This window comes from Schistocerca nitens, chromosome 8, assembly GCF_023898315.1.
Source record: "Schistocerca nitens isolate TAMUIC-IGC-003100 chromosome 8, iqSchNite1.1, whole genome shotgun sequence".
NCBI lineage: Eukaryota > Metazoa > Arthropoda > Insecta > Orthoptera > Acrididae > Schistocerca > Schistocerca nitens.
The window spans coordinates 559,832,434-559,848,188 of NC_064621.1; the positions used below are offsets into that span (position 1 = coordinate 559,832,434).

Sequence of the window (15,755 nt, forward strand, 5' to 3'; positions counted from 1 at the left end):
CCCCATGCTCATCACGAATGTACCCACAAATCATGGAACTCCCGAGGGGTACATAATAAGGATCCTCTTAATTCAGTAGTATCCATCAATGCCAAGGTTTTCTTTTTTCTTATGGAGGAACAGTTCCAACTCACTCATCTAACCTGAAATGGTCTACTCTCCAAGTCTTTAGCACCAACATTTGGGCTGAGAGAAATGCTTATAGGCAGCAAGAGAAAAATGACAGGTAAGAAAAGTGCATACAAATGGAATTTCATACAAACATAAGCTGAAAACACAAAACATTATTTGTGACATATGTTTGTAAATGATAAGGACCACTATCTTCATATATATCTTCTAATATGCAGCCAGTGCCCACAAAGAAACAATTACTGCACAAGGTGATGAAATCAAAATGCAATGCAATACAGTACAATGCAATACAATGCTATGCATTGCGTCACACTGTGTTTTTTTTCTTTGGCACACTGGACACTACACACACCTGCAATGTCTGGTCTGAGGATGAGGGCTCCTGACAGGATGTTTCTGATGGGCTGAGAATTTCGGCAGATAACCTGCAAGAAAAAACACCAAGTCACAATAAGGCAACGAAAAATACAAAACAATAAAATGTGCATTGATACACTACCCTCTTATTGTTGTCATCATCCAAAGACTTGTTTGATGTAGTTCTCCAAGCTACTTTATCTTTTGAGAGTTTTATCATATCTACATAATTACTGCATCCTACATATACCATCCATTTGAGCGTGCGTATTTTATTCGTATCATGATAGTGTAACTACAACGGTTTCTACTCAAGACCTTCACAGCAATTACAAAGTTACTTTAAGGAGAAAAAAATGTCTCTAGATTGAAAATTCACAACCAGGAGAATTGTTTGATCCTCACCAAATATTGATATCACATGATGCCTTAGGTAGAAAACAATGCAATCAGCGTTCTACTGGGACAACAACATTACAATTCTGTTTTCCTGTTTAGAACTTGGTTCCTATTGCCTCAGCAACGAGATTGCATGCATGTCAACCCATAAACATATTATTATGGAAAGCAGTTATCGCAACTGTGCACAGTAAATTGTAATCAAATGGACTGGGACAGGTATGGTGACAACGTTAACAGTAAAATACTGTTTCTGATTCCACTAGAAGTTGTATGCCTTCACTTTCCTCAGTCTTGTGGATGTCAGTCAATGAGTAGAGGCCTTTTAATTTAACACAGAAAATCGTAGTAAGTGCCAATGTAAATCAAATATCTGATATCAAGAACTTTATCACACTCAATTTTAGTAATAAAATGGCACTAGTATGAGGGCTGCCAAGACACTAGTCTCATAAATACTACTGGTAAATGAAGAGAACAAAGTTTTATTGAGATGGGCTAGCCACAAAGACTACTGAATGAAAGACTCTGTCATCCCCTTTAAAAGCACCAAAGATTTGTAGAACATATTGTAATGATGTGGAATAAGACAATTTAGAGGAATTTAATGTTATATGCACTTGGGTCAATACCTCAGCGAGCAAGTATATGACAACAATTCTAAAGGTTCAGATATCAGCCCTTATATAGTCCTACAATTTTTCCCCTTCTGGCACTGAAGCTTACTGTCTTCTTGGATTCACAATTGACATTAAGCTCTATGTCTCTCTCTGTAACTCGTTGGGCTAGTCAATTCTCGTATTGGAGGAAGGCATTGGCATGTCATCCCCAACAAGGATCACTCTAAGTAAAGCAATGTGGAAATCAAAATAACGTGCAGACTGAAAGCACCTTTGCTCAATTAAGATCATGAACTGCCAATTTACAGCTGATAAAACACCACAGTGAGAAATACTTAATCACAGCATGTTATGCACACAATTTTCTAAATAAAAACTTAAGAGGAAAATACACCCACCTTCAGAAAGGATTTCTTAACATGGACCACAATGAATGGGTTTTTAAGTTAAACTTATTTACATAATAAACATTGTAAAAAGGGAGATATTTGCTGTGTTTCTAAAAATCAATTTTTCTACCTGTTAGATATTTTACTCCCTAGGTAAGTAATCAAATGTCTGACAGAACCCAATCCATTTCTTTCGAAGCCAAAATTAATATATGTAAATAGCAATGAAAATTTTTCCTTCTAGCATTGTAATAATGGAAAAATTGCCACTTTTATTGCATTCTGTAATCAATTTCATTAAATATTTAATATTATAAAAAGGATAGTTACTACTCACACAGGCCCAAGAGAAAGACAGAAAGATCAGCAAGTGAGCTTTTGGTCAACAGGGCGTTCATCGAAAATAGACAAAACACACACACACACAAAACCCAGTTCATACACATGACCACAGTCTCTGGCTACTAATGCCAGACTGCGAGCAGCAGCGTATGATAGGATAGGCAACCTGGTGATGGGGGGTAAGGAGGAGGCTGGGCCCCACCTCTACACTGCTATCCCTTCCCTCCCCGCCCTAGCCTCCTCCTCCTAACCCCCACCAATCGGTTTCCTGTAACCTGGAAGGTGTACACGATCAAAGGCAGAGCCACGTGTGAAAGCACCCACGTGATTTACCAACTGACCTGCCTACACTGTGAAGCTTTCTATGTGGGAATGACCAGCTACAAACTGTCCATTCACATGAATGGACACAGGCAGACAGTGTTTGTTGGTAATGAGGATCACCCTGTGGCTAAACATGCCTTGGTGCACGGCCAGCACATCTTGGCACAGTGTTACACCGTCCGGGTTATCTGGATACTTCCCACTAACACCAACCTGTCAGAACTCCGGAGATGGGAACTTGCCCTTCAGTAGATCCTCTCTTCTCATTACCCGCCAGGCCTCAACCTCCGCTAATTTCAAGTTGCCGCCGTTCATACCTCACCTGTCATTCAACATCATCTTTGCCTCTGTACTTCCGCCTCGACTGACATCTCTGCCCAAACTCTTTGCCTTTACAAATGTCTGCTTGTGTCTGTGTATGTGCGGATGGATATGGGTGTGTGTGCGCGAGTGTATACCTGTCCTTTTTTCCCCTAAGGTAAGTCTTTCCACTCCCGGGATTGGAATGACTCCTTACCCTCTCCCTTAAAACCCACATCCTTTCATCTTTCCCTCTCCTTCCCTCTTTCCTGACGAAGCAACCTGGGTTTGCGAAAGCTCGAAATTTTGTGTGTGTGTGTGTTTGTGTTTTTTATTGTGCCTATCTACCAGCGCTTTCCCGTTTGGTAAGTCATGGAATCTCTGTTTTTAATACATTTTTCCCATGTGGAATGTTTCTTTCTATTTTATTTATATCATTAATTTGAACCCAACAATTACGTTTGTTATTGTCACTGTTGCATTTCGAAATCTTTTCTGTCATCTTACTTTCTCTTTTTGTTTGTACCAGTAGTTTCACTTTGTATTCATCTTCCCTTTTTCCGTAATCTACCATACATTTTATCCTGCCTTAACCTAAAAATTTTTAACGCTTTAAACATTACCGCTGCTATAAAATCCACTGTTTCCAGTTTACAAACATTTCGTGTAAACTCGTGAATACTATTTCACAGCTTCAGTTCCTTTCACCCATTAAACAACCTTTTCAGCTATTTCCAACAACTTTCGTTTTATTTCCATTCCCGTTTTTTCCCACATAACCGATCACTTTTAAGCAGCTTCCTACAGGTTTAAACGTTATTATTTCTTCGTCAGACAATTGTTAGCCTCATTTTCATAATCTGCCAGCACATAACCAGTCCTTTGAATACATTTACACACAGTTTTTTTAGAAATTTTCCTGAATTTCCCCAACCTTAAACGTGTTTTGGAGGCAACACAACTACCTAACCTTTGTACCCATCATTGTTCCCCAACCTAAGTTCAGCACAAGATCAACATAGCTCATCTCAAAACAACACTTTTTCGACTTTTGTCACACCTTTATCTCTCCCTATATACTTTTATTTTTTTATTTTTTATTCTTTTATTTTTTTATTTTCACTTTAGTCTCATGTTACACTTTCCCCCTTCTAATACCATGTCAACCTCACACCATCCCTACAACGACCCCATTAAATATTATTTACATTCCCTCCGCAAACATGCCTTCACCCTAGCCAGATTATGCTCCCATATTTTATTTACTCAGGCTTGTCTGACATTTGGCATTACCCTCAAAGGCCTCACACTCAAAGTTCCCATCTCTGGCTGTAATCCTTCTTTCCATCAGTCCCTATACCAGTTCCAAACTGCACAATCCATAGCCCTCACCCGCCTAATCCTTCACCTATAAATCGACTCAGCCAATGAACACACCCGTCAACTTCTATCCCTAATCAAAGTCCTCAGTCTTTCCTCTCCCACATCCACACCAGCTGTTCACAGCATCCTCCTACAGGCCAACCCCAAATTACAACAGCATGCCACCCTCCACCTCAAAAAACTATCCAATCTCCTGGTTTCCCACCTCTGGAAAGGCAACTCACTCACCCTCCACAACCTTTCCAACAAACCTCAACCTCCTCTCATTGCACACAGACCCAGTCTCTCCCATCTACTCAATCTCCCACTTCCAGCTCCACTCCCTCCAACACCTCAAAATTCTAGCCAACATAATGTGGAACCACAACACCCCAATTCAGTAGTTAACATTTCCTCCAAACCTCTCTCCCAATCCGAAACCTCTGTCCTATCCAAAGGCCTCACCTTCAGCCCCACTCCCAGATTCAACCAAACTGCCCTTGTCAAACATTTACTGTCCTACACCCGTAGTCTCTGCTGGAAATGTCACTTTGTCACGAAGAAAAATTATCCTGATCCCACTCCTAATGATCCAACTCCCCAAGACACTATCCAAATTGAACCCTGCCTGGAACAGTTCCGTCCTCCATCACAGCGGGACCCACCTCCTCTTCTTCAAAATCACCCCCTCCAAAACCTTCCAGGAATTCCTCACTTCCAGCCTTGCCTCTCAATCTTTCTTGAAAAACCTTAATCCTACTCCCAACATCACCACAGCCGAAGCCCAGGCTATCCGTGATCTGAAAGCTGACCGATCCATCATCATTCTTCCGGCGGACAAGGGTTCCACGACCGTGGTACTTGATCGTCGGGAGTATGTGGCTGAGGGACTGCGTCAGCTTTCAGACAACACTACATACAAAGTTTATCAAGTTAATCCCATTCCTGACGTCCAGGCCGAGCTTCAAGGAATCCTCAGAACCTTAGGCACCCTACAAAACCTTTCACCTGACTCCATCAACCTCCTGACCCCACAGACACCTCGCACTCCTACCTTCTACCTACATCCTAAAATTCACAAACCCAAACATCCTGGCCGCCACATTGTAGCTGGTTACCAAGCCCCCACAGAACGTATCTCTGCCTACGTATATCAACACCTTCAACCCATTACATGCAGTCTCCCATCCTTCATCAAAGACACCAACCACTTTCTCGAACGCCTGGAATCCTTACCCAGTCTGTTACCCCCGGAAACCATCCTTGTAACCATTGATGCCACTTCCCTATACACAAATATCCCGCACGTCCAGGGCCTCACTGTAATGGAGCACTTCCTTTCACGCCGATCACCTGCCACCCTACCTAAAACCTCTTTCCTCATCACCTTAGCCAGCTTCATCCTGACTCACAACTTCTTCACTTTTGAAGGCCAGACATACCAACAATTAAAGGGAACAGCCATGGATACCAGGATGGCCCCCTCGTATGCCAACCTATTTATGGGTCACTTAGAGGAAGTCTTCTTGGTTACCCAAGCCTGCCAACCCAAAGTTTGGTGCAGATTTATTGATGACATCTTCATGATCTGGACTCACAGTGAAGAAGAACTCCAGAATTTCCTCTCCAACCTCAACTCCTTTGGTTCCATCAGATTCACCTGGTCCTACTCCAAATCCCATGCCACTTTCCTTAACGCTGACCTCCATCTGTCCAATGGCCAGCTTCACACATCCGTCCACATCAAACCCACCAACAAGCAACAGTACCTCCATTATGACAGCTGCCACCCATTCCACATCAAACGGTCCCTTCCCTACAGCCTAGGTCTTCGTGGCAAACGAATCTGCTCCAGTTCTGAATCCCTGAACCATTACACCAACAACCTGAAAACAGCTTTCGCATCCCGCAACTACCCTCCCAACATGGTACAGAAGCAAATAACGAGAGCCACTTCCTCATCCCCTCAAACCCAGAACCTGCCACAGAAGAACCACAAAAGTGCCCCACTTGCGACAGGATACTTTCCGGGACTGGATCAGACTCTGAATGTGGCTCTCCAGCAGGGATACGACTTCCTCAAATCCTGCCCCGAAGTGAGATCCATCCTTCATGATATCCTCCCCACTCCACCAAGAGTGTCTTTCCGCCGTCCACCTAACCTTCGTAACCTCCTAGTTCATCCCTATGAAATCCCCAAACCACCTTCCCTACCCTCTGGCTCCTACCCTTGTAACCACCCCCAGTGTAAAACCTGTCCCATGCAACCTCCCACCACCACCTACTCCAGTCCTGTAACCCGGAAGGTGTACACGATCAAAGGCAGAGCCACGTGTGAAAGCACCCACGTGATCTACCAACTGACCTGCCTACACTGTGACGCATTCTATGTGGGAATGACCAGCAACAAACTGTCCATTCGCATGAAGGGACACAGGCAGACAGTGTTTGTTGATAATGAGGATCACCCTGTGGCTAAACATGCCTTGGTGCACGGCCAGCACATCTTGGCACAGTGTTACACCGTCCGGGTTATCTGGATACTTCCCACTAACACCAACCTATCCGAACTCCGGAGATGGGAACTTGCTCTTCAATATATCCTCTCTTCCCGTTATCCACCAGGCCTCAATCCCCGCTAATTTCAAGTTGCCGCCACTCATACCTCACCTGTCATTCAACAACATCTTTCCCTCTGCACTTCTGCCTCGACTGACATCTCTGCCCAAACTCTTTGTCTTTAAATATGTCTGCTTGTGTCTGTATATGTGTGGATGGATATGTGTGTGTGTGCGCGAGTGTATACCCATCCTTTTTTCCCCCTAAGGTAAGTCTTTCCGCTCCCGGGATTGGAATGACTCCTTACCCTCTCCCTTCCAACCCACATCCTTTCGTCTTTCCCTCTCCTTCCCTCTTTCCTGATGAGGCACAAACTGCACTCGCACACACACACACATATCCATCCACACATATACAGACACAAGCAGATATATTTAAAGTCGAAGAGTTTGGGCAGAGATGTTAGTCGAGGCAGAAGTGCAGAGGCAAAGATGTTGAATGACAGGTGAGGTATGAGTGGCGGCAACTTGAAATTAGCGGAGATTGAGGCCTGGTGGATAACGGGAAGAGAGGATATATTGAAGAGCAAGTTCCCATCTCCGGAGTACGGATAGGTTGGTGTTAGTGGGAAGTATCCAGATAACCCGGACGGTGTAACACTGTGCCAAGATGTGCTGGCCGTGCATCAAGGCATGTTTAGCCACAGGGTGATCCTCATTACCAACAAACACTGTCTGCCTGTGTCCATTCATGCGAATGGACAGTTTGTTGCTGGTCATTCCCACATAGAATGCGTCACAGTGTAGGCAGGTCAGTTGGTAGATCACGTGGGTGCTTTCACACGTGGCTCTGCCTTTGATCGTGTACACCTTCCGGGTTACAGGACTGGAGTAGGTGGTGGTGGGAGGGTGCATGGGACAGGTTTTACACTGGGGGCAGTTACAAGGGTAGGAGCCAGAGGGTAGGGAAGGTGGTTTGGGGATTTCCCTGTATTATATATATATATATATATATATATATATATATATATATATATATATATATATATATAGACACACACACAAAGATGATGTGACTTACCAAATGAAAGTCCTGGCAGGTTGACAGACACACAAACAAACACAAACATACACACAAAATTCAAGCTTTCGCAACAAACTGTTGCCTCATCAGGAAAGAGGGAAGGAGAGGGAAAGACGAAAGGATGTGGGTTTTAAGGGAGAGGGTAAGGAGTCATTCCAATCCCGGGAGCGGAAAGACTTACCTTAGGGGGAAAAAAGGACGGGTATACACTCGCACACACACACACATATCCATCCACACATATACAGACACAAGCAGACACATTTAAAGACAAAGAGTTTTTCTTGCAGAGGCAAAGATGTTGTTGAATGACGGGTGAGGTGTGAGTGGCGGCAACTTGAAATTAGCGGAGATTGAGGCCTGGTGTATAACGGGAAGAGAGGATATATTGAAGAGCAAGTTCCCATCTCCGGAGTTCGGATAGGTTGGTGTTAGTGGGAAGTATCCAGATAACCCGGACGGTGTAACACTGTGCCAAGATGTGCTGGCCGTGCACCAAGGCATGTTTAGCCACAGGGTGATCCTCATTACCAACAAACACTGTCTGCCTGTTTCCATTCATGCGAATGGACAGTTTGTTGCTGGTCATTCCCACATATATATATATATATATATATATATATATATATATATATATATATATATACTATTTGTCTTTAAATATGTCTGCTAGTGAGATGTCTGCTTGTGTCTGTATATGTGTGGATGGATATGTGTGTGTGTGCGAGTGTATACCCGTCCTTTTTTCCCCCTAAGGTAAGTCTTTGCGCTCCCGGGATTGGAATGACTCCTTACCCTCTCCCCTAAAACCCACATCCTTTTGTCTTTCCTTCTCCTTCCCTCTTTCCTGATGAGGCAACAGTTTGTTGCGAAAGCTTGAATTTTGTGTGTGTGTTTGTGTGTCTATCGACCTGCCAGCGCTTTCGTTCGGTAAGAAGCGCTGGCAGGTCGATAGACACACAAACACACACACAAAATTCAATTCACTATATATCAATATAATAGAGGGAAACATTCCACCACCACCTACTCCCGCCTGTAACCCGGAAGGTGTACACGATCAAAGGCAGAGCCACATGTGAAAGCACCCACGTGATTTACCAACTGACCTGCCTACACTGTGATGCATTCTATGTGGGAATGACCAGCAACAAACTGTCCATTCGCATGAATGGACACAGGCAGACAGTGTTTGTTGGTAATGAGGATCACCCTGTGGCTAAACATGCCTTGGTGCACGGCCAGCACATCTTGGCACAGTGTTACACCGTCCGCGTTATCTGGATACTTCCCACCAACACCAACCTATCCGAACTCCGGAGATGGGAACTTGCTCTTCAATATATCCTCTCTTCCCGTTACCCACCAGGCCTCAATCTCCGCTAATTTCAAGTTGCCGCCACTCATACCTCACCTGTCATTCAACATCATCTTTGCCTCTTCACTTCTGCCTCGACTGACATCTCTGCCCAAACTCTTTGTCTTCAAATATGTCTGCTTGTGAGATGTCTGCTTGTGTCTGTAGATGTGTGGATGGATATGTGTGTGTGTGTGTGCGCGAGTGTATACCCGTCCTTTTTTCCCCCTAAGGTAAGTCTTTCCGCTCCCGGGATTGGAATGACTCCTTACCCTCTCCCCTAAAACCCACATCCTTTCATCTTTCCCTCTCCTTCCCTCTTTCCTGATGAGGCAACAGTTTGTTGCGAAAGCTTGAATTTTGTGTGTGTGTGTTTGTGTGTCTATCGACCTGCCAGCGCTTTCGTTCGGTAAGTCACATCATCTTTGTTTTTAGATATATTTTTCCCACGTGGAATGTTTCCCTATATATATATATATATATATATATATATATATATATATATAACAGAGGGAAACATTCCACGTGGAAAAAATATATCTAAAAAGAAAGATGATGAGACTTACCAAACAAAAGCGCTGGCAGGTCGATAGACACACAAACAAACACAAATATACACACAAAATTCAAGCTTTCGCAACAAACTGTTGCCTCATCAGGAAAGAGGGAAGGAGAGGGAAAGACGAAAGGATGTGGGTTTTAAGGGAGAGGGTAAGGAGTCATTCCAATCCCAGGAGCGGAAAGACTTACCTTAGGGGGAAAAAAGGAAAAAAGGAGGAAAAAAGGACAGGTATACACTGGCACACACACACATATCCATCCACACATACAGACACAAGCAGACATATTTAAATATGTCTGCTTGTGTCTGTATGTGTGGATGGATATGTGTGTGTGTGCCAGTGTATACCTGTCCTTTTTTCCTCCTTTTTTCCCCCTAAGGTAAGTCTTTCCGCTCCTGGGATTGGAATGACTCCTTACCCTCTCCCTTAAAACCCACATCCCTTCGTCTTTCCCTCTCCTTCCCTCTTTCCTGATGAGGCAACAGTTTGTTGCGAAAGCTTGAATTTTGTGTGTATATTTGTGTTTGTTTGTGTGTCTATCGACCTGCCAGCGCTTTTGTTTGGTAAGTCTCATCATCTTTCTATATATATATATATATATATATATATATATATATATATATATATATATATATATATATATATATGTGTGTGTGTGTTTGTTGTTGTGGTCTTCAGTCCTGAGACTGGTTTGATGCAGCTCTCCATGCTACTCTATCCTGTGCAAGCTTCTTCATCTCCCAGTACCTACTGCAACCTACATCCTTCTGAATTTGCTTAGTGTATGCATCTCTTGGTCTCCCCCTACGATTTTTACCCTCCACGCTGCCCTCCAATACTAAATTGGTGATCCCTTGATGCCTCAGAACATGTCCTACCAACCGATCCCTTCTTCTGGTCAAGTTGTGCCACAAACTCCTCTTCTCCCCAATCCTGTTCAGTACCTCCTCATTAGTTATGTGATCTACCCATCTAATCTTCAGCATTCTTCTGTAGCACCACATTTCGAAAGCTTCTATTCTCTTCTTGTCCAAACTATTTATCGTCCATGTTTCACTTCCATACATGGCTACACTCCATACAAATACTTTCAGAAAAGACTTCCTGACACTTAAATCTATACTCGATGTTAACAAATTTCTCTTCTTCAGAAACGCTTTCCTTGCCATTGCCAGTCTACATTTTATATCCTCTCTACTTCGACCATCATCAGTTATTTTGCTCCCCAAATAGCAAAACTCCTTTACTACTTTAAGTTTCTCATTTCCTAATCTAATACCCTCAACATCACCCGACTTAATTCGACTACATTCCATTATCCTCGTTTTGCTTTTGTTGATGTTCATCTTATATCCTCCCTTCAAGACACCCTCCATTCCATTCAACTGCTCTTCCAAGTCCTTTGCTGTCTCTGACAGAATTACAATGTCATCGGCGAACCTCAAAGTTTTTATTTCTTCTCCATGGATTTTAATACCTACTCCGAATTTTTCTTTTGTTTCCTTTACTGCTTGCTCAATATACAGATTGAATAACATCGGGGAGAGGCTACAACCCTGTCTTACTCCCTTCCCAACCACTGCTTCCCTTTCCTGTCCCTCGAATCTTATAACTGCCATCTGGTTTCTGTACAAATTGTAAATAGCCTTTCGCTCCCTGTATTTTACCCCCGCCACCTTTAGAATTTGAAAGAGAGTATTCCAGTCAACATTGTCAAAAGCTTTCTCTAAGTCTACAAATGCTAGAAACGTAGGTTTGCCTTTCCTTAATCTTTCTTCTAAGATAAGTCGTAAGGTCAGTATTGCCTCACGTGTCCCAGTATTTCTACGGAATCCAAACTGATCTTCCCCGAGGTCGGCTTCTACCAGTTTTTCCATTCGTCTGTAAAGAATTCGTGTTAGTATTTTGCAGCTGTGGCTTATTAAACTGATTGTTCGGTAATTCTCACATCTGTCAACACCTGCTTTCTTTGGGATTGGAATTATTATATTCTTCTTGAAGTCTGAGGGTATTTCGCCTGTTTCATACATCTTGCTCACCAGATGGTAGAGTTTTGTCAGGACTGGCTCTCCCAAGGCCGTCAGTAGTTCCAATGGAATGTTGTCTACTCCGGGGGCCTTGTTTCGACTCAGGTCTTTCAGTGCTCTGTCAAACTCTTCACGCAGTATCGTATCTCCCATTTCATCTTCATCTACATCCTCTTCCATTTCCATAATATTGTCCTCCAGTACATCGCCCTTGTATAGACCCTCTACATACTCCTTCCACCTTTCTGCTTTCCCTTCTTTGCTTAGAACTGGGTTTCCATCTGAGCTCTTGATGTTCATACAAGTGGTTCTCTTATCTCCAAAGGTCTCTTTAATTTTCCTGTAGGCAGTATCTATCTTACCCCTAGTAAGATAAGCCTCTACATCCTTACATTTGTCCTCTAGCCATCCCTGCTTAGCCATTTTGCACTTCCTGTCGATCTCATTTTTGAGACGTTTGTATTCCTTTTTGCCTGCTTCATTTACTGCATTTTTATATTTTCTCCTTTCATCAATTAAATTCAATATTTCTTCTGTTACCCAAGGATTTCTACTAGCCCTCGTCTTTTTACCTACTTGATCCTCTGCTGCCTTCACTACTTCATCCCTCAAAGCTACCCATTCTTCTTCTACTGTATTTCTTTCCCCCATTCCTGTCAATTGTTCCCTTATGCTCTCCCTGAAACTCTGTACAACCTCTGGTTCTTTCAGTTTATCCAGGTCCCATCTCCTTAAATTCCCACCTTTTTGCAGTTTCTTCAGTTTTAATCTACAGGTCATAACCAATAGATTGTGGTCAGAGTCCACATCTGCCCCTGGAAATGTCTTACAATTTAAAACCTGGTTCCTAAATCTCTGTCTTACCATTATATAATCAATCTGATACCTTTTAGTATCTCCAGGGTTCTTCCATGTATACAACCTTCTATCATGATTCTTAAACCAAGTGTTAGCTATGATTAAATTGTGCTCTGTGCAAAATTCTACCAGGCGGCTTCCTCTTTCATTTCTTAGCCCCAATCCATATTCACCTACTACGTTTCCTTCTCTCCCTTTTCCTACACTCGAATTCCAGTCACCCATAACTACTAAATTTTCGTCTCCCTTCACAATCTGAATAATTTCTTTTATTTCATCATACATTTCTTCAATTTCTTCGTCATCTGCAGAGCTGGTTGGCATATAAACTTGTACTACCGTAGTAGGTGTGGGCTTCGTATCTATCTTGGCCACAATAATGCGTTCACTATGCTGTTTGTAGTAGCTTACCCGCGTTCCTATTTTCCTATTCATTATTAAACCTACTCCTGCATTACCCCTATTTGACTTTGTGTTTATAACCCTGTAGTCACCTGACCAGAAGTCTTGTTCCTCCTGCCACCGAACTTCACTAATTCCCACTATATCTAACTTTAACCTATCCATTTCCCTTTTCAAATTTTCTAACCTACCTGCCCGATTAAGGGACCTGACATTCCACGCTCCGATCCGTAGAACGCCAGTTTTCTTTCTCCTGATAACGACATCCTCTTGAGTAGTCCCCGCCCGGAGATCCGAATGGGGGACTATTTTACCTCCGGAATATTTTACCCAAGAGGACGCCATCATCATTTAATCATACAGTAAAGCTGCATGCCCTCGGGAAAAATTACGGCCGTAGTTTCCCCTTGCTTTCAGCCGTTCGCAGTACCAGCACAGCAAGGCCGTTTTGGTTATTGTTACAAGGCCAGATCAGTCAATCATCCAGACTGTTGCCCTTGCAACTACTGAAAAGGCTGCTGCCCCTCTTCAGGAACCACACGTTTGTCTGGCCTCTCAACAGATACCCCTCCGTTGTGGTTGTACCTACGGTACGGCTATCTGTATCGCTGAGGCACGCAAGCCTCCCCACCAACGGCAAGGTCCATGGTTCATGGGGGGGATATATATATATATATATATATATATATATATATATATATATAATTCAAACAGGTACAAAAGGACACACATGATCGTCATATACTATTCTTAAGCTGCTGTAAAATGCCAAAGTTAAAAACCAAGCTGTAGAATGTTTTTGTTCTAACATAGATGACACATGTGGCACACAGAAACGCACTTAACACAAAACAGTATTCACAGTAGCTTTCGAACTCATGCTCTTTCCCAAGTGCAAGTGCAAGTGCGCACGCGCACACAAAACCACGCGCGCACGTAGGAAAGGACACACAAAGAAAAAAAAAAGGGGTTAGGAGTATAATGTGATGCATGTATTTCCACAGATAAAGCAGCACTAGCAGAACAAGACAAAAGGAGTTCACAGGGTAGGGAATATGAGAAGGAGAGAGGGGGGAAAGGAGGGAAAGATGGATACAAGGAGGGGGTAAATGGGAGGGGGGCAATTGCGGGTGCTGGTGGAAGGCAGGGGGATGCGGGGGAGGGGGGGGTTCGCTTATGGGGAAGACGGGGCTGACCGGGGGGGGGGGGGGGGCTGTAGGCCTTCACGGGGGGTGGACGATAGGGGCTTGTAGGAGGGGGGGGGGTCGTGCGGTCGGAGGGGTTGGGCTTACAGGGAGGGTGTCTTATGGGGGGGGGGAAGGGGTGCGGCTTATGAGGGGGATGAGCTTATGGGTGGGGTGGCTTATCGGAGGGGGCTTAGGGGTGGAGGAGCTTAGGGGGGCAGGGTCATATGGGGCAGAGGGTCTTACGGGGGGGGTGTTTCTTCTGGGGGGGGTCTTATGGGGGGAAGGGCCCAGAATGTTTCCTGGATGTGGGGGGGGGGGAGGGAGGAGGTACAGTGGGAGAAGGCTGTACACGATTTGGACAGAGAAGAAGTGGTGCAAACGGAAGAAAGATGGACGAAGGTAACATGAGGCAGCAGGAAACAGGTTAAAGAAGATTTACGTTGGGGGCATTGGGATAGTGCAGGATATGGTAGAGATGGAGTTTCCGGGAGGGAAGGAATATCCAAATGTCTCTCTTAGTGAAGCAGCTGTTGAAGTCATTTGTGTTGTTGTGCATAGCATGTTCGGCAACTGGGAGATTAAGTTTGCAGTTTGCCACAGTTTGGCAGTGGCCATTCATGCAAGTTCTCAGTTGGTTACTTCTCATACCTATATAAAATTGCAGTAATTGCAGCTTAGCAGATATATAATATGGCTGCTTTCACATGTGGCCAAGTGTTATACAGAGTAGGGCTGGACTGCAGTAGGAGGTGGTGAGTGAGTGTATAGGATGTGTCTTACATCATGGTTGACCACATGGGAATGGATTGCAGAATTGCAATAGGGGCAGGATATGAAGGAGAGATAATTAATATATCCCCATAGTTCAGAGAAACTTGGGCTGGAAGTGAGTCAAGTCTGCAATTGCAAGAGTTTGGAGTGGTCAAGCAAGTAGACAGTTGGTTAGTCATCCTCACAAAGAATGCTGTATAGCAGATGCCTGTGACTGGACTGTGGTAGGTGGTGATGAATGGGTGTATGGGACTGGTTTTGCTCTACCACAGGTGAATGATCGGGGTAGGGGGGGGGGGGGGGGCAGGATTCAGAGCAGGATTGGAGTAGGGATGGACCAAAGATATTCTGTAGGTTAGGCAGGTGGCAGAACACAATGTTGGGTGATGTGGGTAGGATTTCAGGTACAATATCCCTCATCTTCAGGCACAATGAGGGGTAGTCAAAGCCCTGGTGAAGGATGTGGTTGAGCTTTTTCAAGGTCAGGGTGATAGTGGCTGATGAGTGTGGAGTGCTGGTTGGTGCCTGCTTAACAAATTGACTGGTGATAGTGGAGGACATGGCATGGGAAATCTGCTTACGGATGAACTAGATAGGGTACTGCCTATCAATAACACCTCTGGTAAGTTTATCAATATATTTCAACAACTCCTGCCTTCTGCTGCATATGCAACATCTGGGTGTAGTGAGACTGTAAGGAGGAGACTTTTTGATATGAAA

The 15,755-nt window shown here is 43.9% G+C and overlaps 1 protein-coding gene across 1 annotated transcript in view; it reads right to left on the reverse strand.

Annotated features, from left to right (window-relative positions):
* The window catches only part of LOC126198464 (E3 ubiquitin-protein ligase SH3RF1), a 254,667-nt gene that overhangs the window by 210,656 nt on the left and 28,256 nt on the right, over positions 1–15,755 (reverse strand). Inside the window, exon 7 of the mRNA XM_049934810.1 lies at positions 488–560. Within this exon, the coding sequence (XP_049790767.1) occupies positions 488–560 (73 nt within the window). The remainder of the gene's footprint in view (positions 1–487; positions 561–15,755) is intronic.